This window comes from Phyllostomus discolor, chromosome 6 (assembly GCF_004126475.2).
Source record: "Phyllostomus discolor isolate MPI-MPIP mPhyDis1 chromosome 6, mPhyDis1.pri.v3, whole genome shotgun sequence".
In the NCBI taxonomy this organism is placed as follows: domain Eukaryota; kingdom Metazoa; phylum Chordata; class Mammalia; order Chiroptera; family Phyllostomidae; genus Phyllostomus; species Phyllostomus discolor.
This window is the reverse complement of record NC_040908.2, coordinates 107419763-107447403: the sequence shown is the minus strand read 5'-3', so window position 1 is coordinate 107447403 and position 27641 is coordinate 107419763. Positions and strand designations below refer to the sequence as shown.

General features: G+C 35.5%; 1 protein-coding gene across 1 annotated transcript in view; it reads left to right on the top strand.

The window, feature by feature from the left end:
- TYR (tyrosinase) overlaps positions 1-27641 on the top strand; it is a 77196-nt gene that overhangs the window by 5435 nt on the left and 44120 nt on the right. Inside the window, 1 exon segment of the mRNA XM_028517022.2 lies at positions 5670-5886. Coding sequence (XP_028372823.1) covers positions 5670-5886 — 217 coding nt within the window.

The window sequence follows — 27641 nt, the reverse complement described above, 5'->3', positions numbered from 1 at the left end:
ATATAAACATGAGTATCAGTAGACTATTGTAACTTAACTACAAGGTTCTGATATCTGAATATCAGAATCAGATTCTGGTATCTGGTATCTGAAAATTTACTCTGATATCTTTTTTTTCTAAAATTCAAATAATAAAATAGATGTGGGAAAGTACTTGACTCCAAGAGCAAGTCTGTAGACTTCTGATCAAGAGGGTGGCATACACAGACATGGCTCACCTCTTTGCAAAATCACAACAAAATTACAACTAAAATATAGAAAAACTATCACTTAGAGCCAACAGAAATTGTGTTGAATGGAAGCCTGACAACTATGGAATTAAAGAAACCACATCCATCCAGACTGGTAGGAGGGGTGCAGACATGGAACGGGCAGGTTCCACATAACATGTGGTGGATAAAAATTCAGGAGGGATATCTTGGGGGCAAGGAGTCCCAGCCCTACACCAAGTCCCCAGTTCAGGGTTCCAGTGCCAGGAAGGTAAGTCCCCACAACTTCTGGCTACAAAAGCTGAGTAAGTGGAAGAAACTTCAGGAACCCCAAGAAGTTCCTCTTAAAGAACCCACACATGGACTCACCTATGCAGACTCACTCCCTCTGCGCTCCGGCACCAGGGTGGATATTGAGGGGCATGGGTGGTGGGCAGGGGGAGACTAAGGTGTCTGGCATCAAGGTGAGCAGAGGCCATTGTCCCTTTTCTGGGGCCTATCTCTACAGAGCCAGCAGACTGGTGCCATATCTAAGATTCTATCAACATGGCTAACACTGTTTGACCTGCCTTTGAGATCCCCCGAGACTCTGCCCTACCCACTATAAGGCCCACCCAAGCTTCATTTTCATATGAATGGCTGGTATTGGCTCATGCTTCAAAACTCCTAAATCCTCTCAAATAAGAATCAGCTGGCCTCAGTGAGCCCCAGGCCTGGAACTGGCAGCCTAGACTCACAGCTTGCATTTGCTTGGCAATCTCTACTTTGCTTGGCCCAGCACAAGTAGCAGCCATCTCAGATTGCTTTATAACTCAGGCAGGGTGGCCTCAAGAAAAACACAGGTAGGGGCTGATCTTGGCCTGCACCACCTGGGAAACACTAGGGCCAATGCTCCCATTGAACAGCTACAGACCACATTGGAGCACCACCATTCTTCCCCTGCACAGCTGACCCTCCACAGAGGGTGGAGGTTGAGGGTAAGTGGTCATAGCCAATCCTTGCAGCTGACTGGCCTGAGTAAATCCCTCCCATTGGTCTGCCAACAGCAACCAAGGCTCAAGAGGAAGGTGTACTCAGCCCACACAAAGGGTGCACCTTGAGTATTCAGCTTGGGTGATAGGGGAGGCTGTGACACTGGACCCTATAGGACACCTACTACATTAGGCCACACTACCAAGACACAAAGTCAAAGCAGCTCTACCTAATACACAGAAACAAGCACAGGGAGGCTGCCAAAATGAGGAGACATAGAAACATGGCCCAAAGGAAAGAACAGATCAAAACCCCAGAAAAAGAGCTAAATGAAATGGATATAAGCAATCTATCAGATGCAGAGTTCAAAATATTGATTATAAGGATGCTCAAGGAAGTTAATGAGGACCTTAACAGCACAAAAAAGATCCAGTCAGAAATGAAGACTACACTAATTGAAATAAAGAACAACTTATAGGGAAATAATAGTAGAGCAGATGAAGCTGAGTATCAAATCAATGTTTTCGAACATAAGGAAGCAAAAAACAACCAATCACAGCAGAGAATCCAAAAAATTGAGGATAGTGTAAGCAGCCTATGGAAAAGCTTTAAGCAATCCAATGTTCACGTCATAGGGGTGTCAGAAAGAGAAGAGATAGAGCAAGAAATTGGAAATTTATTTGAAAAAAAATAATGAAAGAAAACTTCCCTAATTTGGTGAAGGAAATAGACATGCAAATTCAGGAAGCACAGAGAGTCCTAAACAAGATGGATGCAAAGAGGCCCACTCCAAGATATATAATTAAAATGCAAAAATTAAAGATAAAGAGATGGGAGGGGGGCATGGAAGAGTGGGTAAGATGTGAGAAGATTAAGAAGTAAAAATAGGTAGTTACGGAATAGCCATGAGGATGTAAGGTACAGTAGCCAAAGAACTTGGACCCATGACTCATGGATATGAACAAGGATTGGGGTGTTGTCTAAAGGAATAAGGGGTATGGGGTAGAGGGGGGCAAAGGGAGGAAAACCAGGACAGCTGTAGTGGCATAATCAATAAAATATTAAAAATATTAAAATAATATTGTAAAGCAGCATTGTGAAGAGATTTGATGAAATCTGTTAATATAAAATAATTAGTTTAGTACCTAACATATTCTTTGAGTTATATGTGTATAAATTACTATTATAATATGTCCTTATATGATATTCCAGTGTTAGTTACTATAATAATAAATATTCAACCAGTATTATATAATCAGAGTTAAAGAAAATTTGGTGACCTGCCCAATGGTCTTGTATTCAATAAATTTTAAGAGCTGCTATTATTAAACACTCTATCCTTGGCACTATGTACTAAGGGCTTTACATGTGTTAGATTATTTTATCTTTCATAGAAAGTTGTTATAATCTCCATTTACAAATGAAAAACTTTGATACTCAGAGAGCTCAAGTATTTTGTCCAAGGTCATGTAGCTAATTAAGAGTCAATATTGGGAACCATGTCTTTCTGATTGTGATCTACATGATTGGTCACAACATTAGTGCCAACAATTTCCCCTACCTTGCCTCCCCTCTGTATCAAATAGAAAGACAATGATTTGAGGTTAAGTTTTTCAAGTTATTTCTGGAACCAAGGTAGATTTCCTCCTTGTTACTAATACATCCAGTCATCTGAACACTTAGTCACTTGGCAGGTGGCATTTCAGCAAAAATAGTTCCATTCAATCCTCTCTAATTTAACCAAGAATATCATGAGATGTTCTATTATTCAAACAGAAATAAAAATGATCTCCTCTATGTTCCTGCCATGGTGTCTAGTTAATTGACACTATAAATGAATCCAACACATTACATCTGAAACAAAAGTTACATTGTGTTTATTCAGACATCCCTAAGTCACTTACAGGCACTAATAAATGTAGTTTATATAGCTTTGGAATAAGAGAAATGCATATTAATTTTCTAGCTCTAGCTCTAAACATCTTATGGCCTTAGAAAAGTTAACTAACTCTTTTAGTTCTCAATTATGTGTGAATAAAAGGATTGTGGAATGTGTTGAAGTATAAAGAAAACTAGAAGCTGTCATTTGTTGAGTCAGAATTACATTATTTCAATTATTATTTATTATATTATCAATATATTAATCACATATTTATATTATATAATGTTAGATGCATTTATTATTTCACATTATAGTTGAGGAAACTGAGACTTAACATGTCTAAATAACATGCTCATTGACACACTGCTAGTAAGTAGTTGAACTACAACTGAATTCCATATCACCTTGATTTTAGGGCCCAATTCTTTTCAACTCATAAATATCATTTTACTGACCAAAAATTAAAAGCTTCTTTAAGTGTTTCTCATTTAACACAGCAGCAGCCATTCCTGGGACACAGGGCTCATTCAGTTGACGGTGACTTAATTTGCTGTGACATTCCTATAGATTGCAAACCCACAAGAGCAGGGGACTGATAGGATTGTCTTGATTATTTTCAACTGTGGTACAAACAGCTGACCAGGAATTCTTTTCACTTGAAAAATATTCTTGTGTCTTACCTATTGTCTATAAGATTATTAACCATAACAGAGGGTTCTAGGTCTTGCAGCCTTTCATATTCTTCCACACCAGGGCTTACTTTTCTCATCACTGAAATAAAGATAAGATCCTATAAACCAACAAGGTGAGAATTTTTAAAAATGTACACAGTGATGTCTTCCTCATGGTCTGGGACACAGTAGGGCCCTGATATATATTTACTAAAAATGATACATTTCTGCAAATATCTTCTAGTGCAGAAGTTTTTACCAATAAAAGGATTGGAAAAAAGTGTGTTCAGCATATGTTTGTAGTTGAAGATACATTGGTTTATCCCTGAATCTGTTTATTCACTCATCAAATATTTATTGAGCCTCTATCGTACATTCTGAGAATCAACAATAATAATAATTTAAGAAGAAAGTTATCCTTGTGGAGATTACAGTTTTTTAAGGGAAGTTATGCAGAAATTTTTTTTTTATCACAGGAGAAGAAAGTGAATAAAGTGTAAGTTTGACAAAGAAGAATATTATCTACTGAGTGTGCAGAAGTCTCCTGTGGAAGCCTGTGCCTCTTGTGAATAGTCAGTGATGGCAGGGCAGGTTCTCCTGCACTTATGTTTTGGTTTAGTGTTGACATCTTGCTACCTAGTTACTTGCTCTCATTGAATCTAAGGCACCAATGATTTTAAAATGAAGAATTAATTTATATACCACTAAAATATTAGTCTGTCAATTAAATTATGTGATATTATTAACCCCTTAGAATTTTTATTTTATATTTATTGAAAGAGCTACTTTTGTCTTTTTTAGTCAAATTTTTTATCATAGTTCACTGTTCACATACATATAAGGAAAACTACAAAAAGAATATTTCAGTGAAAGATGCCTATAACTTCATATTTAGAGTTAAATCTTTTTGAATTATTTTTTAAAGTCAGAATCTACAGTGTTTGTTTGTTTTTTGTTTTTTTTTTTTTTCAAAAGATGCCTTGACCCTGAAGATTGGGTAGAATATCAGATGCATGGCAAGGAATGGGTGGTGTTATGGAAGGAAAAAAGTGTGGGATGAAGGGGCACCTGCAATGCCCAGAAAAGAGTAGCCCATCATAATTTAACAGTAGGATCACAGAATTTTCAGCAAATGGAGAGTGGCTATCAAATTCAAGATATCCTCTGGAGGCAGAATTGAAAATATTGGTTGATGGTTTCAATGTGAAAGACAAAAGAGAATAAAACACAAACACTAAATACCAATGTCTGGCTTAAACATGATAATCCATGGGCTTCTGGTTTGAATTGCAGGATGGTTGGTGAGATAGAAAATGTAGATAGAGTAACAGATTTAGGGTTTTTAATGTTATATTTGTGATGCATGTGAGATATCATTGAAAAATGGAGTCAGAGATGAATATACAGACTAAGGGCTCAGAGGAGTCACTTTGAACTAGAGATAGGAATTGGGGAGTTCTGATTATTTAATGTAAGCCATGGAATTGGTTGTTCAGCCAGAGAAGATACAGAAAGGGGTAAAATAAGAGGGGTACAGACCTAAACTCTGGGCCATACCTGGTCTCATGGGCATAAAACCAGTGAAGCCATACAACAGGTAATTAACATGTCTGTCAAGTTAGTTTTCTCCTCAAATAAATATTTGACAACAATTATACAAAGACATTGTTATCCCCATTTGATAACTGAGGCTTAGGGAATTGAACACATTTTCTTAAGTGGTAGATTCAAGACTACAATTCTTTTCTATATCTTAATTTCTGTGGGTTATTCTTCAACACACAGAAAGCTGCTTTCTTCAACAACCTTTAAATTATTAACCTCCTTATAATTCGGGATAAAAATATGGCAACCAGGAATTTCAACTTCCTTACTTTCCCCTTTGACTTTGACTTAGAGGTGGTGACAACTTTAACATCAAGGTGTTCTGTGCAGATCATCTGTAGCCGATCGGAGGAGTACGACAGCCGCCAGGTACTGTGCAATGGGACTTCTGAGGGACCGTTACTGCGCAACCCTGGAAACCATGACAAAGCCAGGACCCCGAGGCTCCCCTCCTCAGCTGACGTGGAATTTTGCCTGAGTCTGACCCAGTATGAAACGGGTTCCATGGATAGAACCGCCAATTTCAGCTTTAGAAACACACTGGAAGGTAATACCTCCCTTTTTCACTCATTTAAAATTTATATTTTTTCTGAATTTATGTTTACTGTCTCTTATCCAACACCGTAAGTGCAGAAGAGTTTGAAAATTCAGAATTTTGAGTATAAGGGCATGTCATACATAGATAGTTGGCCCATAAACAAAGCAGAGTCTAGGCAGTGCACCATAATCCAACACATTAATAACTCGCTAGCAAAATGTGTGGCTGTATCCACTGTAGCAATCAGTAGAGATAATAGGCAGCCTAATGGCAAGTAAAGTCAGGTCTTTCCACTAAAAGAATGTTGGTGCCAAACAAAACAATAAATGTTCAGAAGTTTTTGTAATTATTAATATAGAACTGGAGATCTATTATACTTTCCTAAGCTTTAGTATTTTATTTAGTTTAAAATATTCTAGACCCTAGATTCTTTGAGGCAAGTCCATTCCTCTAACTTGAATAAGGATAAAACCCACATGTGGGGGTTAAGCCCCTGTTCCATTATCCCTTAAGATCTTTTGCTTCATCAGAGATGCCATTTCGTAGTCTCTTTTAGGTCCTCCTTACTTCTCCTGCAAAGCTCTCAATCTTGCATGTGTCATTCCTTCAGCACCTGTCCATTTTCCTCTGCCCAAGGTGGTCCCAGTCATAAAATCCATCCTCTTCACCTCAATTTGCATTATGAACACAAACCAACAAACAACACAAGCAAACAAGAACATTAACTCAAGTCACTGGAGGTTTGGAAAAACATAGGGTACTGACTTGTAACAAGACAAAAACAGAATTTAACACTAGACACTCTACCCTCTAAAACCTTTGGCACCCTACCAGGTAGAAAAACCTTGCTCTCTTTCATTCTTTTTTTTTTTTCTTTAAAGATTTTATTTATTTATTTTTAGAGAGGGAAGGGAGGGAGAAAGAGACAGAGAGAAACATCAATGTGCGGTTGCTGGGGGTCATGGCCTGCAACCCAGGCATGTACCCTGACTGGGAATTGAACCTGCAACACTTTGGTTCGCAGCCCATGCTCAAATCTGAGCTATGCCAGCCAGGGCTAAAGATTTTGTTTATTTATTTTTAGACTGAGGGGAAAGGAGAAAGAGAGGGAGAGAAACATCAATGTGTGGCTGCCTCTTACGTGCCCCCCACTAGGGACCTGGCCCACAAGCCACATATGTGCCTTGATTGGGAATCGAACCAGCAACCCCTTGGTTCACAGGCTGGTGCTCATTCCACTGAGCCACACCAGCCAGGGCGCTCTCTTTCATTCTTTATCCTTAACTTGTTTTGTTTTGTTTCCTTGTCCTTGTGATGATTGTTTTATCTTTTAACTTCTATTGCTTAACTATGTAAAGGAATTTCCCTGTCTCTTTCATTTCCCTGTGCCCTTACACCCTCTAACTCTGGACCTTATGCTTCCTGAGAAGAAAGTAAAACAAAGAGAATATCACTCTAAAGAAGAATCCTGGTGCAACAGTTGAAATAAAAAGTATGCTTACTTTACTAAAGTAATATCAATGATTAACATTTTCCAAATAATCACTGTGTGCAAGGCACTATGCCAAACATTTCTATAGCCCTATCTCACTTAATCATTCAAGTCACCCTCTAAGAAAAAAGGCATCATTATTTCCAGTTTAAAGGGAAGAAACAAGATCAGAGGTATTGAGTAATTTGGGTACCATGGCTCATTTGTTAAGGGGCAAAGCTAAATCTGTCCCTAGATTTGTCAAATGCCAAAATACAAGAGTCCTTTCCATTGTACTCTGACAAACAGAGCATGCTGAGTTTCTTGAAGGTGGACAATATAAAGCTGGCCTTTCAACAATCATACATGAAGGCAATGCATGGTACCCAGGAGCCTCAGACAAGACAAGCTGAGACTAAGGCACACACACAAATTGTCAGCCACCATCTGGAGGGTTGGTCTGGGGTATCCATGGGTACTGTGCAGGGTTTAACAGGATTCCAAATGCTGACTTAATGACATGCAAAGAGGCTCCACACTTAAAGGAACTGAAGTACTCTACGGATCTTTTTTTTTTAATATATTTTATTGATTATGCTATTACAGTTGTCCCATTTCACCCCTTCATTCCCTTCCACCCTGCACACCCTCTCCCACCCACATTCCCCTTCTTTAGTTCATGTCCATGTGTCATACTTATAAGTTCTTTGGCTTCTACATTTCCCATACTATTCTTACCCTCCCCCTCTCTATTTTCTACCTACCATCTATGCTACTTATTCTCTGTATCTTTACTCTCCCTCTCTCCTCCTCCCACTCCCCTGTTGCTAACCCTCCATGTTTCTACAGGTCTTTTAGCCAGATTTTCTGGCATTGGGAAAGCATGAACTTTGTTATTAAGGAATGTGGGCTGGTCACAGAAATAAGGTTGGGGAGCTTCACGTCTCTGGGCTTCAAATAAAAAAGAAGTGACTTGAGCTGTATCAATTCAGCTAGTAGCTTTCAAATGAGTTTCTAATGCACAGAGATGAGTTGAGAACATTAAGTTTATAGGAAATAATTTGCTATCACTAAAAATTGTTTGATAATTCCTTTCCAATAATTTATTCTCATTCACACATAACTTGAAGGGGTAAGGAAAGTCATATCATGGAACATTATCTGATACATAATGTGTGTTTAATAAGTGTTGATAACTGAACACATAAATAATATCTAAGGTATTTCAAACTGCATCTAACTCACTGTTTAGTTTATATTTGTTATATGAAGCTAATGTTCTAGTAGGAACATGTTATAAAACATTGACTCTATTTAACAAGAGTTTTTCCTGACTGGGGACACATAGTTTACTCTTCTTTAAATGTTGATTCAGGAATAATTTTAATCTTAAGGAAAAATTGCACCAATAAAAACAGTATAACAACAGAATCACATACATACACACATACTCTTTACAGATTCACTTACTGTTTACAGTTTATCCTGTTTTCTTTCTTTCTCTGTCTCCCAGTCTGAACCATCTGAGGTAGATCACATACATCAAATCCTTTACTCATGGACACTTTGGTGTGTTTTGCCTTAGAACAGGAACATTCCCTTACATAATCACAGAACAGTTATCGACTTCAGTAAATTCTGTATTGATGTAAAGTTTTATTCTAATCTAGAATTTATATTCCAATTTTTTCAATAGACCTAATAATATCCTTTATAACATTTTTCCTCTCTGGAACAGGATCCTGTTGAGGGTCAGGCAGCATTTAGTTGTTATGCCTCATTAGCCTTCTTTAATATGAAATATTTTAGCAGCCTTTTTTTTATGAGATTGATGTTTGGGGAGTAACTTCCCTCCAACCATTTTAAAACAGAATCTTCCTCAGTTTGAATGTGTCTGATATCTCCTCATGTTCAGATCCAAGTAACGTGTTCTTAGCCAGAATTCTAAGCAGGCAATTTTGTGTCTTTCTCAGAGGGTATCACATCTGGAGGCACATGCTAACCATCTGTCTCATGTTGGTCATATTAATTTGATCATTTGCTCCAGGTGTGGTGCAATTTTCCCATTGTATAAATTACATTTTCCCCTTTTCAATTAATAAATTGACTACATGGGGACTTTTTAACATTATGCAAATATCTTTCTTCTCATCACAATTTTCTCCTGCAACTACCATCCACTGATGGTCCCAAAATAATGACTTTCCAACTTTAGCACTACCTCTGCATTTATTAGCCAGCACTTTAGGATTCTACAGCTAGCAAGAGAGTTTCCTTCCTTCTTTCCTTCTTTCTTTCCTTCCTGACTACCATATGGAGTAAAGACTTTAAATTTTTTCAATAATATATATATATATTATTGAATTATATATATAATTCCTTAAGGTGCATAATTATCTTGATATTCAAATGGTCGCAAAGTTCACCTGTGACCTCACCATTAAGCTGGTTCTTATGTCTCTGTTTTATATCCCCATCATTTTTTTAGCACTCCCATTCTGGTAGAATAAAATATTTTAGAGTCATCCTGTACCTACACTGTCCCAGGCCTGGAATCAGTCATATCTCCAAGAAACATTGGTTCTTCTCAGTGAGGAAGGCTATTAGAGACAAAGATCTGGAAGTAAGTTTTGCTTGATAGGGAGACACATTTGATCTCAAAACCCAGATGTAGTGGGGGGTGTGGGATGCCTTGGCTTATGAGGAGTGCTCAAGTGAATATAGTTATGAGGAGAATGGGATTGGGAAAGCAGGAGCAAAAGCAACCATTGCACTCTCCTGTGTCAATAAATGCAGTTGTAATTGAATGATTGGTTTTGATTGAATCTCACAGTTGTTGGTGCCCTTTTTTATTGTGGGACTTGTGAGCAGTGTATAATGTATCTCCTGTAGAAAAAATTCTCACAGGCACCCCTGGGTTGGAGGACCTGTTGTGTTTGCATCTACTGAAGTTATTTATGTATTCACAGCTTTCCTTTTAGACTTATTGCTGAAGTAAATATTAAAGATGTACAATTTATAAATTGTATAAAAGAGACATGTTTTTAGATAAAGCAAAGAAAAATAAGCATGTATTATAAAAAGTAAGACTAAATAGTTTGGTCCCCATGGAGTATGGGTTATTTGACACAAAGAATCTTCTCATGCAAATCTCTGACTGTTCATGGTGTCTTGTATTTCACAGTTTAATATTACTCATGAAAAATTAGAACTACTATGTGTGTTGGAGAGTGAGGGAGGACTGGCACTTTAGCAAATAGCTAAAAGCAATCAAACTAACTGGAATTTGATTCAAATTCCACCACTTCTTGGATGTGTTAAGTAAGTTATTTACCTCTCAACCTTAGTTTCATCATCTCTAAAATGCAGACAAGAATAATAATTTATGGAATTTGTGTAAGAATTGAGTGGTATAATACATGTAAGGAATTTGTAACATTTCTTCAATAAATGGCATCTGTTATTATGTTAAACTGTAATTAGCCATTGGCAGTCAGTTATCAGTCATTACATTTTTTGACAATTAGCTTACAAACCAAGTATAGACTTGATCTGAAGAAATAGATCATGATGGGCTAGGTATAGCAGAAAACTAGGGAGGAGAAAGGATGAAAAAAATTCTCAATATAGACCCAGGGATAGATGACATTTTTTAAGATAACTGGCTTTTGGGGAGAATTCTCTCAAACATGGAGGCAAGAGCAAAGGTAGCTATTGTTACACAAAAGGGAATAAAGTGCAGGAACAAGAAACAACTCTAATTTAATGGCATATTTCCAACCCTAAGCACAGTGCAATTTAGGATCATAGGAGCTTCCAACTGGAAAACACTTTTCAATGTATTCAGTCTAACATCCCATACAATGCTGAGATGCTAATATGGTATATCCTTATGTGGTCATTCAAGGACTAGGATTCACTTACTTCACAAGAGAGAATGGGAAGTTCTTTAGACTGAGAAAAAATTAATTTCATTCAATTTAAAGAGCCCTCCATAATCCTGGCATTTCAGGAAATTATGGAAGAACAAATACATACAAAGATGACTATTATACAATTTCTGACCTCAAGGACCTCACCATCTAATGAAATACCACATGAACACATGAGAAAACCACAACATGATGATCAGTAAACAAAATGAATTTAGAACCCAGAGATATAGCAGAAATATTTCCCAATAAGATAAAAATAAAACTGAATCTTGAAATATCAATAATTTCTCACGAAGAAGAGAAGAAAAGGAAAGGCATTTTCAGCAGAGGGAACAATACATGCATTGGACCAGAAGAATGAATGGGTGAAGTTAGTTACAAAAAATGAGAAGTGGTATATAGCTAGAATATTAAGTTTGTAGTGGGAAATAAGAGGAGGTATAAAGAGTTCAGAATATACCATGAATACCAGTGTTTCTCCATTTTCTCTGGAGGAAGAAAAATATAGGCCCCTAAGTATACATCCACATATTCTTACATAATTGAGGGACTAAAGTATAGTCTATGTAAATGGATTTCATTTCTTCCCTGTAAAAGAGATATAGATGAAAACCCAATGTTTAAAAATCATGATATAATGTTCATATCTTCAAGAATATGTCTACATCCCTTGTTTTGTGAAACACTTCTATAGACAGCTAGAGTAATGAGAGCTTTTTAAGCAGTAAATTTATATGATTCTACCTATATTTCAGAAATACATGGAGCTAGCGGCCTTAGCAAAATGAAGAAAGATGGATAGCTGAACTAATGGGAGAAGGATAGGTGGTGAGGGCTTGTATTAAGATGGGGAGAATGAAAAGAAGATGAGTTAGCTAAGGTGCAGAAACTCTTGTATACTCTAGAGTAAAGAGAACCCAAAGCTCTTTTTGGTGAGTGATTATGAGGTAGCAAGGTGAACAAGACATCAAGAATGATTCTGAAATGTCTGCCATTGATTTTTAATAATCTGTCTTGTTTTGTCCTCTTAAGCTATATGCCATAAAAAAATTGAGCTTGTCTTCATATAACTTCTAAAAATCTGCTAGTATAATTCTTCAGAACCGTTTCCCCTCTACAGTCCTTTAATCCTTTCTGATTTATTACAACTGTCAACTATGTCACTTGGAAGTATCTTACTTCTTCATTTGCTAGGATTTCTTGAGGAACAGTCTAGAAAATGGAAAGTTAGCTCTGGGCTTTAATAAAAAAATATGAAAGTTTTGAAATTTTGAATGAAGTTTTAGGTAACAGTGTGCATATTTGAAGAGAAAGGCCAGTGGCAAGTCACAATGAAGTCTCAAAGGATAACCTTCTTTTCAGTGTCCCTCCCTTTCCCAGGAACTTTCCCAAAGTCCCGGGACTTTCTCAGGGACTTTCCCAAAGTCCCAGAACTTTCTTAGGACATCCAGAAATGATCACAATGACTCAGAAAAAAATAAATAAATTCAATTGAGACTGATTATGTAAACCAGAATGCCAAGGAGGTTACTTCAGCAGAGTGAGACATTCTAGGAATGGGAATGCTCAAGTCCTTTCCTATATATCTTTACCAATTCTGAGAGAATCAGAAGGCTGAGTAGCTTGATATAGATTGGTGAATGCTGACTCAGAACAAAGGTGGGAGGTTCTGACAGATAATTCATCTAGACCAGGTTAACTTTCCAAGTCTTGGTTACTTAATTCCCTAGAATTACCACCTTAGCAATTTTGTTGATATTCTGATCAGGCAATACTTCTGATCATAATAACTGTAACAACAATCTTTATATACCATATATTCTAATTTCTCATTATGTCACTTAGTCCTTAGAACAGCCTAATGATATTTAACATTCACTGATTAAAGCACCATCTTCAGTGAAGTAGTTATTCCAATGAGTTTAGGTGACTATCTGTCTCTTTCTAGCTGAATGAGCTAACCCAAATCATTTGACTCAAAGCATAACCTTTTGTCTCAGGGCAAAGAGGTCCTGTTCTATAACATGTAGGGAATTCAAAACAGTGTCCTGTGTATTACTTTCCAAGTGGGTTTACTTTGAATGTGATTCCGTAATCAGAAGATTACATTAACTTCTAAAAAGCCTTAAATAAAATAAGGACTGCTATATGATAGAGAAGGCTTTGTCGGTATGTATAAATGTTTTAAGATATCTAGGGTGGAAGCTACTCTCAGGGAAGAGTTAATACCTATATACTAGGCTCACAAAAAGTAAGTGAATCATAATTTCTATGTATGCCAATGCCTATTAAATTTTCAGTCAGTGCCTTGTTTCCTAAAGTGGAAGGGCAGCAACACCAGAATATGTTCATTGTACCTGTTTGTCAGAAACTCTCAAGTCAGGATTCTGTTATAGCCTGATAGAAACTGTGACTGTTTGAACATTAGGGGACATTTTCAGTTTTGCAGAGACAGATTTCTTTAGGCCCAGAAACATTGTTCTGATATCTTGGGGGTAGAAACTCATAGTTATATATTTTTTCGGAAAGAAAAAACAACTTAAAAACAGAATAGTTTAAAATTTGGGGATATTATCACTTGATACTCAGTAAACTGTTAGCAGCAAGTGCAATGATATAACCTGAGCAATCTCTGTAAAAAAAAAAAAAAAGGAGTATCAATCACCATGTATTTATATGTTTTTAAGTGATTACTTCATTTCTTCCATAATGTACTAGTTGAACTGACATGCAAATTGTTCTCACCAAATGTGAATTTTGAGAAAGTAAAGTAATTTACTTAAGGCATGTGACATCTTTGCTATGAATTAAAAGGTGCTAGAGGTGGGCATACAATACGATGTACAGATGATTTGTACACTTAAAATCTATATAATTTTATTAACTATTGTCACCTCAAAAAATTAATTTTGAAAAAGGCCAAAAAAGAGATACTACATTATCTAGAAATTTGGAGAACTAAAAACTGGAACAGAAAACCACTGTTCTCATTATACTTATAAAACTTTATAATGGTCATTTATTACTTGAATAAAAATGTAAAAGGGAAAAACAGATAAAATAAAAAATAAAAATAAAAGGTGCTGGTATTACATGCTGGTAAACACCATTTTAGGAGGCTACATTGGAGAGAGAAAGACAAAGAACTCCCCAGATTGGGAAGGGCTCTTTTTTTTTTTTTTTTTTTATTTATTTATTTTTTAGAGAGGGAAGGGAGGGAGAGAGAGAGAGAGAGAGAAACATCAATGTGCGGTTGCTGAGAGTTATATCCTGCAACCCAGGAATGTACCCTGGCTGGGAATCGAACCTGGGACACTTTGGTTCCCAGCCCGCGCTCAATCCACTGAGCTACGCCAGCCAGATGGGAAGGGCTCTTTAAAGAGCATTGAAACACTGATTTTGAAGGTGTATAATACCATATTTAAACCTCAGTTGTAATATTATGAGCATCTCTTCTCTCATTTTAGAAATTTACTTAATAATTATACATTCAGGCTATTGTGAAGATGTATAAATACCTAGCTCCTACTACATATACAAGAAATGTCTCCCTTTTCCCCCACTCCTGTCCTCTCTGTAATCTTCAGTCTTCTCAACTCTCCTTATAATTTAGCATAAGCTGTTAGTCTTTATGATGTATATTTATTCATATTAGATAGCTTTCATTTAATTATTCATCATGTGAATTCACTGTTGTGGAAAATGTTTGCTAAAGAATAATCTCATTTTTCCAATAACCCAACTTAAAAACCTCGAACATTTTTAAGGAGCAAAATAATAATGCACCTCTTCTAAGTATAGAGTTAGCATTGTATATATACAGATTTTACTTCCTTGGGACAAACCTCAGATGAAGATGCTACTACTCATTAGAAGTAAACAATAGAAAGAATAAAAAAAGAAGTCTATTTTTATGTATTTATTCATTTAGCACATATGAGAGACTTCAGGATATCAAGGTAAATTATCTATATCCCATGTATCTGTAGGACTGCTTTCTAATCTTCTACAGTGAATGATCTAAAATATTTTTTGGTTTCATTATCTATTTACGACTCTTACAATATGTGGAAAACTCCAGAAACTATTATTTATATAGGTTACATTTATAGCTATGTACCATTCTTAAAACTTAAACTGAGAAAATTTGAAGATATTTATTGATTTATTAGAATAGCAAAATAATTATTACATTTTAGTAAAAATAACATAATTAAAATATATATAAAAATAGTAAGTGGAATGGTACTGCTTCACATTTTTGAAAAAAATAAAAGAAGATAAATGGATTCAATTCCTGCTTCTATATGCAATACATTATACTATTGTATTTGGCTCAAAATTTTTTAAAAAATCCAGCCTTGTACAGGTATAAAATTGAAATAAGGAGCAGGAAAATCTCATACATTAATGAAAAACAGCAACAATAGATAGTACATACCTTTTTAGAGCTTCAAAATACATCTTAGAATAAGGGATCTGAGAAGGTCTACAATATAGAGATTTGTTTTGATTTGTTAAACCTTAAATATTTCCAACTAATTTGACTATAAAACCCACCCACCACTATCACTTTGTGTCTTTGATTTTCCTGAACACTCTTTTAAAATCTTTGGGTTTAGTCAGGCCAAGATGGAGGCATAGGTAGAAATGCTTCACTCCCTTGAACAACCAAAACCAAGATAATAGCCAATTTAAAAACTACAAACAACCAGAAGTCCTGGAAAATCAAGCTGCATGGAACTCTGACAAACAAGGGATTAAAGAAACATTTATCCAGACAAGTAGGAGAAGTGGAAATAGGCAGCCAAATGGAGAGGACCCAAGGCAAGGTGGTGGACTGCATGGGTGAGGAGGGGCTAACCCACCCAGAAACTAAAGACTCAAAACCTCTAGCTGTAAATACTACGGGGGTTGTGAAGGTGAGAGAAACTCCCAGTCTCACAGGAGAGTTCATTGGAAAGTGGGGCTAGAATAGAGTAAGCAAGCAGTACTTTTCCCTCTCTGACCCCTCCGCCACAGATAGTACCACAAAGCAGCAATAAGGGTTGCCCCACCCTGGTGAATACCTGAAGCCCCACCCCCTAACAACTTAACGGTTGTGGTGTGATAAAGAAATATGGCCCAAATGAAAGAACAGATCAAAACTTCAGAAAAAGAACTAAGCCACAAGGAGATAGACAACCTATCTGATGCAGAGTTCAAAACACTGGTAATCAGAGTGCTTACAGAATTGACTGAGCTCAGTTGCAACATGAAGGAAGAAATGAAGGCTACACAAAGTAAAATAAAGCAAAATATACAGGGAAACAACAGTGAAGGGAAGAAAACAAGGGTTCAAATCAACTATTTGGAATGAAAGGAAGAAATAAACATCCAACCAGAACAGAATGAAGAAGCAAGAATACAAAAAAATGAGGTGAAGCTTCAGAACCTCTGGGACAAGTTTAAGCACTCCAACATCTGCATAATAGGGCTGCCAGAAGTAGAAGAGGAAGAGCAAGAAATTGAAAACTTATTTAAACTAATAATGAAGGAAAACTTCCTCAATCTGGCAAAGGAAATAGACTTCCAGGAAGTCCTTCCAGGAAGGATGACCAGAGAGTCCCAAAGAAATTGGACCCAAGGAGGAACACACCAAGGCACATTATAATTAAGTTACTCAAAATTAAAGATAAGGAGAGAATCTTAAAAGCAGCAAGAGGAAAGGGGAGAGTTACCTACAAAGGAGTTCCCATAAGACTATAAACTTATTTTTGAAAAAAAGCCTTACAGGCAAGAAGGGGCTAGAAAGAAGTATTAAAATTCATGAAAGGCAAGGACCTACATCCAAGATTACTCTATCTAGAAAAGCTATCATTTAGAATGGAAGGGCAGATAAAGTGCTTCTCAGATAAGGTCAAGTGAAGAGAGTTCATCATCACTAGGCCCTTATTATATGAAATGTTAAAGAGACTTTTCTAAGAAAAAGGATAAGATCAAAAATATTAGCAGTAAAATGACAAGAAACTCATAACTCCTCAAAAACTGAACCTAAAAAACAAAAACTAAGCAAACAACTAGCAAGAACAAAATCACAGAAATGGAGATACCATGGAGGGTTTTCAGTGGGGTAGGAGGAAGAGGGAGAATGGGGGAAAAGGTACAGGGAATAAGAAGCATAAATGGTAGGCATAAAATAGACAGGGGTAGGTTAAAAATATTATAGGAAATAGAGAAACCAAAGAACTTATATGTACAACTCGTGGGAGTGAGCTAAGGCGGGGAGGGTGCAGGGCAGAAGGCGGATAAAGGGGAGAAAAAAATTGGGACAACTGTCCCAATTTTTATCAATGATATTAATATACTTATATAATAAAATATACTTTAAAAATTCCAAAATAAATTTTATTTATAGATTTCCAGAAATGTACTTGGGAAAATCTGCTCTAAAATTAAAATTTTGCTTCTAACAATACCAAGGATCAGCTCTAGTGTCCAGCTTATTAGACTCAATTGATTTTATGCCAGACACTATGAATAACTACCCTTTTTTTCCTTATAGTTATGTTTCACCAAGTCAAAGTGATTGTTCATTTATTTAGACAGAGACTTCAGTAGAAATTTGTAGTAGAGCTTTAGTTAGATCCAAGGGAAAATACGTGAGATAGAAGCTTATCTCCAATGCTAAGTATATGGTGAGATGCCACTTTTCTCAAGATAAAATGCACCCAGTTCTTAAGATTCATTAAGGTTAATGCATTTTATAACTCTAAGGACACCATTCACTTTTTTTGTATTGTGCTCTAGAGAATAAAAGTATCATAAAATATAATGTAAGTGGTATTCCCTAGGGTTTTGCTTTAAAAACTTTCTGTAAATCTATCCCTATAAAAATTAAAAGCTAAAATAAAAGAACCCAAATAGCCAACTTTTATTGAGAGGTTACTAAGGGTTAGGTACTTTACTAAATAATTTGCCTACCTTTTATCTGCTTATAGCAACATAGAGTATAAGTGCTAGAGCTAGAATATGAAATTTAGAAATGTGATAAGTATGCTAGCATCCTTGAAGAGAGATCACTTGAATTCAAGACATGATGAGATACTGGGTATGTCATTCAGTTTCACATAGCACATCTTTTTATTTGTGAAGCCAAGATAATATTTCTTTACTACATGTCTGCATATTTACATGAGTATCAAATAAGATGTCTGTTAAATGTGGAAAGCCTCTGTTATATTACAATGAAGACAAGGTATTAGAATATTGTTTTATTTTATAAACAATTTTAACTCTAACTGTATCGATTTTTCTTTTTCCTCCTGTAGAAATTTCCGAACCTCGTGACAGTGACCTTAGAGTAGGTGGCTTTCCAATAGATGCTCTGAAAGCTTGTGACTTGGAATTAAAACTTTAGTGCTTAAATGACTAGGAGAGAATGTATTAATAAAAGGCTCAGTTTATGGGTAGAAATGCTTGAAATATGGCAATTGATCAAGAAACTTTACTTACATAAACACCAAATGCAACTGTGGTTCTATGTATTCCAAGATTCTGCAGGCCTTTAGTTTTATAGAATATTGTTGAATTAGTCTAGCTCTCCCTTTATTAATTAAAACTCACTTTAAAATAGTGTAAGAAAGAAAAAACAAATAATGTGGCTTTAAAAAAGATAGACTTTATTTTGCTCTTATGAAACAATGCAGAGATAAATAATCCAGGACAGAGAGTGCAGGGCTACCATCCTCAACTCCCAGCTATCTCTACATCTTCATTCTAATATCTTTATCTTAAGTAGCAGGAAGAGCACAAAGTAGAAAGTGGAGTGCATGCCCATTCCTATTTAAAGGCATAAGTTGAGAAGTGTCTATCATCAATTCCATTTTATCCCTATGGCCCAACAGGTATGGCCACACAGCTCTAAAGGAAAACTGGAAAGTGTGATCGCCTAGCCATGTGCCCTACTACATTTAGGATATTTATCATTAGTACAAAGAGAAAAAATAGTATTAATGAAAAATAGCAATTTCTAATACAATCTCTTTTCCATAGACTGGGGTACTTTGGGGTACTTTGTTATAGTAGCCCAAACAGACTAAGACATAGGAGCTATAACAAACCAACCACAAAATTTTAGTGGCCTAACCTAATAAAAATTGATTTCTTGCTCATACAAGGCCCAGTTCAGATGTTAATGTTTGGTGACGGGTCTTTCACATGGGTACTTCAGTGACTCTACTGTCCACCACCTCTTTGATGGATTTTCTGCATCTTTTGGGAGACAAGGGAAGAGGGTGTTTAGAGAGACCTACAGAAGGAATAGATGGGCCAGCCCTGCCAGTGGCCCACCTACCTTCTGCCCACATGCCACTGGCCACAGTACATTCACAAGGCCACACCTAAATGGGAAGCTGGTTGCACATCCAGGAGTTTGAGGAAAGAAGTTTCATGAACACATCGAATGGATCTGTTGGGTCTTTCTGCTTAAGCCTCTTCAGCTTTTTCCCCTCTAGGGGCCAGTCATTGCTTGGGGTTTTAGTTTGGGGCTGAGCTACCTTATTTACATTTTAGCCTCAGTTTTTGGCTGACAAAGGTAATTCATTTTCCTCTCATTTTTCATTGCCTTATTTTCCCGCCTTCCTATAATATTTTTCCACTTACCAACTCTTCACTAAATAGAAAAAGGCCATGACATTCTGTTTCTATTAGTCATTGTATATTCTTCTTTCCAATGGCATCTCCCAAAGTATATTTCATAACTTGTGGGTGACTCATTGTTTTTTATTAACATGCTTTGAATGAACAATAACCTAGCTCTTACCTCCTAACATCTATTATCATCTCCATTCTGAGCAATACCTTGGGTAGTTTTCATATAAGCTGCTTAGTCCTTTCTCTACATACAATTAAGTATTCCATTAGGAGAATATTGAGAGAATGGCCTATTACATAAAGACATAAGAGCCAGATTCAGAGCCACAACCTGTCTGAGACACAAACCTTGGAATGTTATGGGAACATTCCAAAAAATTTTAGCTTCACTGATTTTAAAATCAGTGTTAGCAACTGAAGTTACATGTTTTAGAGAGAAATAAATATTTTGTATTTATTTATTTATTCAACAAACATTTATAAAGCAATCTACTGTGTGCAGGCACTTTGCAAAACACTAGGAATAACTGTGAATATGATACAGATCCTTTTCTTTTGGAACTTACAGTCTAATTAAGAACTGAACCATTAATACCTAACCATAATGTAAAGGAAATAAATTATTAAAAGAGGGAAGTATAAATGTTATTAAATAGAGGTACCTGATCGAGTGTTTATTGTCAGAGAAACTCTGACCAAGGATCTGATATACTCAAGGATAAGTGAAGCAGATCAGCTAAAGTGCAAGGAAACAGAGGGGGAGAAGTTACAAGTTCTTTCCAATAGCCTAATAAAATAGCCTTAAAAATTCCAGAGAGTCCTTGTAATTAATAATAACCATGGATGTGAATATTTTTCTGCTCCTAAAACTTTTCACATTTATTATTTTAATTACTCCTCTCAAAAGCCTTATAACATTTCTCGCTACATTCATCTCACAGATAAGGAAACCGAGATTCAGAGAATTTAAAAATCTTGACAATGTCATACGGCTAAGAGGTAGCAAAACTGGATCATCAAAAGGGGAAGTCATGTCCCCAAGTCTTTCAAATAGAGGGACATAATTTTAGAGGGAGCAGAGAGCAATGGTTAAGAGTCAGACTCCCTGGGTTAAAATCCTGATACTATCTCTTACTAGCCAGATGAATTTTCATAAGTTTAACCTGTCTTTATTGAAATCCTTCATTTTCAAAGTAGAGATAATAACAATACCTACCTCACATGCTTTTAGAAAAGATTACTTCAATTAACATTTGTAAAATACTTAGAACAGTCTCTGTAATAGAAAAATGTCATTAAATAATAAAGTCACTCTTGCATGTTGATGTGCTAATTTTCTAGCTCCCTACAGAAACAAATTCTAAACAGTGAAGTAGACTAGCATTTCAGAACTCCAGTGGACAAAAATTGTTTCAGAAAAGCATTAGTCCTAAATTGAACTGATACCCAAAGTGTAACAAAATAATAGTACTTTCTACTTAGAATTACTTTTTAAACACAACCTTTAAGCTGCAGTTTTACCTCCTACAAATTTTTGAAACTCAATCAGGGAATTCAGTTGAACAGAAACAAACATCGGTCTTAAGGAGGTGAACATCTGGCCTTATAGTTGTACACCGGTGGCACTACCAAGGAATTCCAGTCTTTCCTGTGCATTGTGACAAGAATCTGATTGATCCAGCTGATTGTATGCTATCCCAAGTCCTGTGATAGGAAGCTTCTGAAGCCCTCATCCAGAGGGAGAGGGAGCATGGGAACCACGATGAAGGGCTTTCTCTTCCCTACCAAGTATATCAGTAGAGAACTGGTCTGGATCAGGTGCCTCAGTTTTTTCAGAATTTTTATGAAAAAAAAAAGAAAGGGAAACAAAGGTGCTGTTAGAACTAGAAAAATAACTAGAAAAGAATGTTGTCATCTTCTTTATAGAGTTACTATGAAGATTAATTGATATAAGAGCATAAGAAAACACTTAGCCTAATGCCCACTATGCAGGAGTTGAAACTACAGTAATGGTAGTAACTTGTTGTCAAATGATAATTAAGTAATAGTAACAAAGATAAATAGAAACTACATAAATCATATTTCATTTATAATTAAATCATGAAGATGAGGCTTTGTGATATGTAAGCACAAGGAAACTTTATTTGAAATTGAAGGTTGATAAGTGCAAACACACCTGTAAAAAATTCAAAGATATTTTCAAGTGATTTTAATCAAAGTATCTTAAAAATAATTACCCTCAATTTAACAAAAGTGGAATCTTTGTTATGTTTTCCTGCAACTAACTTTATGTAATGTTAACTTTTTATCTGTGGCATATATTTGTTCTTGTTATACACCCTTAATAATAATCCCTATATACAAATTTATAGATATTAAAGGTAAAAACAAAATAGTGTAGTATAAGGAGAAGACCATAGGATTCAAAATGAGAAGACTGAGGAGATAGCTTTGGAATTAGCCATTCAGAAGACATGTGACCTTTAATATGTCATCAGGATTCCCTCATCTTGCTCAGAAGTATCTTCATCTGCAGTATAGGCATGTTCATACTTACTCTATCTCCCTTAGGTGAGGAACATCCAATGGTGCTCTGGAGTTGACACATCTGCTGTGAGAACTGATAGCATCTTTTCCAAACTCTTCACTCAATGACAATAAATTGATACTTTGAAATTAACAATCATGAAATATTTACACCATGAAAATTGACAGGTGCTATGAATCAAAATATTCTCCATTCTCCACTTCTCCTCTGAGATTTAGTTATTAATCTTTTGCTAGTACACTACTGGGAATGTCTAATGAGAAAATGTGCCTGAAAGTGTTTTGCGAACTATAACATGTAATGCAAATAATGTTATAATATTCATTATGGAAAAGTATAGATATGGAATCTGAGACTTGCATATTAAAATATCATCAAATGATTTTTCTAATTAAAAAGCAAAGATATAAATGAGATAGTAGGACATATTTAAATGATTTAATTGACTTGTATATTATAAAAAGGGCCTATCAAATCAAGGCAATGAAGGTTACATAGAACCTTTGCAAGGCAACTGACCATCTGTTTGCCTAGGACTGATATGGTCTTTCCGGGGACCAGGACAAGCTACATAATTTGTAGGACACAGTGCAAAATTAAAACACTGGACACCATGTTTGAAAATTATTAAGAATTTCAAGATAGCAGCAGCAGAGAGCATTAAGCCAAGCATGGACAGTCCCAGGTAATGCTCAGTTGCATGTTTATGAAGGTGGCTTACCTAGGAGACATAGGACTTTCAGTGCTAAAGCCAGAACTCTGGAGGCAAACAGAGACTAGGATGGTTAGCTACCCTACCTTTGTTTCAAAAAATAGTTAGTATTAATGTATTATTAATGTTTTAGCATACGCAGTGAAATATACCAAAAAATACCAAGTATTATCAATTCAGTCATAAGAGCAGGAAGGGAATACAGCTTAAATCATACTTTTGTCTATAAAGATCTTTGCTTATTTCATTCTGTACAACTTAGTGAACTAAATTATTCTGTTGTGTGGTTCACTGTTCCCAACTCTTTCCAAACACACAAATCTAGTCTTAGACTATAAAAAGCCAGTATAAAATTGTTCCTTAAAGCAAGTTCCAGACAAATTTTAAAAGAATAAATGGACCAGTATTCTTGATACTTAAGATAATTCTATAGATGTGTTTAGAAATTAGAAATAAGATCTATGAAATGTTGAAAAAATCACTGGATGATATAATTACATAAAGCAAAAGATTAGACATGTGTGCACATACACAAAACACACCCACAAACATTGAGGTTACCAAGAGGAGAAATTAATCTGATGTTTAAAATAATAGACAATTTAAAGTGAAAACACATGAAATAGTTCTGTTGATCTCCTGTATTGAGTTTCTGGAGAAGACTGTGACTCATTATGACTGATCCAACTTTGTGCAAAAAGTGAAGGTAATTAGAGGAGTCATTCTCAAACTCAGTGCATATGAGAATTTCCTGGAAGACTTGTTAAAGCAAGTGGTGAATCCCCCTGACATTCTGCTTCAGTAGGTCTCTAGTAGGGCTAGAGTGTTTGCATTTCTAACAAGTTTACATGTTGTGTTGCTGGTACTTTTGATGACCACAGAATTTATGGAGCATCTGTGACCTTAACTACCATTTAACATGTAATTAGATGGCAAGAAACCAATCACTCATCACTACATTTACTTCATTGCTCTGTTTCATAGGTGAGAGAATTTCCTGAGTCAAATTAAAAGTATGTTCTAATAAATACAAATGCTAATTAGTTCATTTATGGCTATAGGGCTGGCACTTTATTTGAGAAAACTTGAATTGGATTAAAAGTTAATGTTCCTATTATACCTAAGGACTTGCTTAGATCCAGAATCCTTCCTGATCTGTAATATTATACTTCTGCTGCAATTAGTTTTAAATGCAAGCCTTTAAAAAGTACTCAGCCATCAAATAGAACCTCTTAAAATTATTGTGTGTTAACTTGTGCATGTCATAGTTTCTGAATTAAGTTTTATGTTAGAAGAGTAAATTAGGGGGGATATAGCCAGTGGGTCTAACAGTCACTTCTCTTCAATCTTCACATGCACTAATGTATATTTTTTTAATTTCTTTTTACTTTTTTTCTCCAATTAAATCTGTGAAGCTCTATGAAATATTAAAATTGGTTTGAAATTCATTTAAAATATAACTAAATCAAATAAATTAAATTTACTGTCTTGTGAAGATTTAACAACATACTTTTCCACATTTCAAAATCCAAAAGGCAACATAAAATTTACCTATAACCCAGCTTCCCACAAAAGAGCATACTGAATTAAATAAGATGATGTGTGAAAATGTCTGCCCAGTGCCTGCCACTCAGTAGTTGCTCATTTTTTTAAACATTTTCAAGGGTTCACATTATAACAGTTATCAATATAAACACAGAAGTAAGTGATGTGAGATTTTAAAGGCTGAAGCATTTTTAGATTGTCACAATCTAGGAGGAGAAAAGTTCAAGTGAATGAAATAATATATTCAGATAAATAATATATTCAATAAAGTTTTTAAAGTGTGAATTCAATTTTAAAGGAGGGAGAGCAACTTAACCTAAATTGGTGAATTCAAGCCTTGTTGCCCTTTACAATCACCTAAGGTGTTTTTAAAACTCCGAGTGCCTGAGCCCCACTATATACAATTACATTTGAATCTCCAGGGATCAGAGATAGGCATCAATATTAAACAGACAAACACTCTCAGAGTGCTACTGGGAAAGAAATGAAAGAGAAAGAGATGGATTGACAAACTGCAGTTTCTTATTATTATCATCAGCCTGAAACTGTATATATTAATTTCTGGTGGGAATGTAGCATGCAGATTTAAAGGCATAACACAGAGTAATTTGGGCAACTGTCACTGTCACAAAGAACTTCGAGCCATTTTGGCATCTGTGACTGCTAACAAGGTCCCTGCTGGCTTATTAGACTTTCTACCCATGGGGATTCCTTGGACAAGAGTGAGGTAATAACACGTTCTGCATGCCACAGTTAATAGGTGAAAATAACAAGTCAATAGGTTCATTTCACAGTCCATAGGAAAAAGAGGTTCCTAAGGTGTGTCAGCAAGTCAGTACAGACATAGTCTATCTCTAGTCTACAGGAAAAAAGCACAGGTTTTGAAATCAATCACAGGTATATTCAATTGTTTGATTCTCTCAATTACTAATGTGGCAATTACTAGAATGGCAATCCCACTTCTAGGATTGAGTGACAATCCTAGGATCACCCAGGAGCACCTAATGTTATATGAAGGCAAGAAGCAAGCAGGTTTCTGTAGAGCAGTGGAGTTCAGGAGGGGAAGAGATGTCTGGTGCTGGAATGGGTCCTGACAGTGGTGAATTGTGATAAAATAGGCTTTTCTGCTAGTCTTGATCAGTAGCTCTTATGATAAGCACCCATTTATCAAATTCAATGAATTTATAAAAATGATAGCTTCTACTGAGGAAGCATCCATTTTATACCAGATTCTATATTGGGTGCTTCATATGTGCTATCAAAATTAATCTTCATGAAAATTGTAGAGATGGGCATTAATTATTTTCTCTCCTACCAATAAAGAAACCAAGGCTGAAAGAAGATAACTAACTTGACAAAGGTTATACTTTCTGTAAGTAATGTAACATTTAAACCATGGTCTAATTAATTTTAAAAGTTCTTCCACTATGGTAGTACCTTCAAACTTGGATAGACACACTACTGCAGGTTTGCTAAGATTTGCTGAAGAGTACATAGCATAGAAAGCTTTAAGGAAATTTATTTCCAGGTCCTACTTGCAAGTATAATTTCCTACAATGAATCTGAGCAAGAAGACTCCTTTGAAGGTGCTCCTTTACCACCTCCACTTTCATGGTTTCCCTTCTCTGACTTTTTAGAAGAAAGGCATACCTTTCCCCATCCTGAACCCATTCTCAACACAGCACTTTCCCAGAAAGGGTAAAAACTTAGAAGCAGAGAATTCAAAATATTGTGGCAGTGTTGCTGAAGGGAGTGACTTTAATAACTAAGTAGCAAAAATATTGCAAGTCAAGTGATTTGTAAATAAATTTATAATTTATAAGATTGCTTTCATTAAAGAATCTTGATTAAATTGTCAGTTGATGGATCAGATTATTCAGATCCTGGATCAGTACATCATTTTTGGCATATATAACTAAAAAGGATTCAAATAATTAAGTGAAATTAATATGGAAATATTTTCATTCTAACCTAGTTTTTTATGAGGACAAAATTTTCTTAGAACTCAATTTATTTTAAAAAATTTAGAATAAAACACCAATCCAAAATAACCTATGCACCCCAATGTTGATAGTAGCACAATTTACAACAGCCAAGTGTTGGAAGCAACCTAGATGCCCATCAGTAAATGAATAGATCAAAAAACTATGGTACATTTACACAATGGAATTCTATGCAGCAGAAAGAAAGAAGGAGCTCCTATCTTTTGCAACAACATGGATGCAACTGGAAAGTGTTATGCTAAGCGAAATAAGCCAGGCAGTGAAACACAAATACCATATGATCTCACCTTTAACAGGAACCTAAAGAACAAAACAAAGAAACAAGCAAAATATAACCAAAGACACTGAAATAGAGAACAGTCTGGCAGTGTTCAGAGGGAAGAGAAGGAATTTCAGGGGAATTTCAGGGGAATTTCAGGGGGAAATTTCAGGGAATTTCAAAGGAATTTCAGGGAATTTCAGGGAATTTCAGAAATACTGCAACAACAGTTAAAATGAAAAATATGTATAAAAAACTAGAATAGATTTTATGTGTAATTTTATTCTTTCTAGCAATAAATAATATTCATTCCTTAATCTCTGAATTATTTATTTATTTATTTATCTTTCTTTCTTTTCTTTTTTTATTCAATTGTTGTTCAAGTGCAATTTTCTGTCTTTTACACCCATCCCCACCAACCCCCCTTGGCCTTCCCCATCTCCTTCCCATTTCCACCCCCCTAGTTTTTGTCCATGTGTCCTTTATACTTGTTCCTGTAAACTCTTCCCCTTTTCTGAATTAATTTTTAATTAATAATCTTCCATCAATATAATTAAGAAATAAATTTTAAATAAAACTTTACTTTTATAGTTAATAATTATTAATAAAGAATTACTTTTATAGCTAATAATTATTTATTAATAAATAATTTATTTA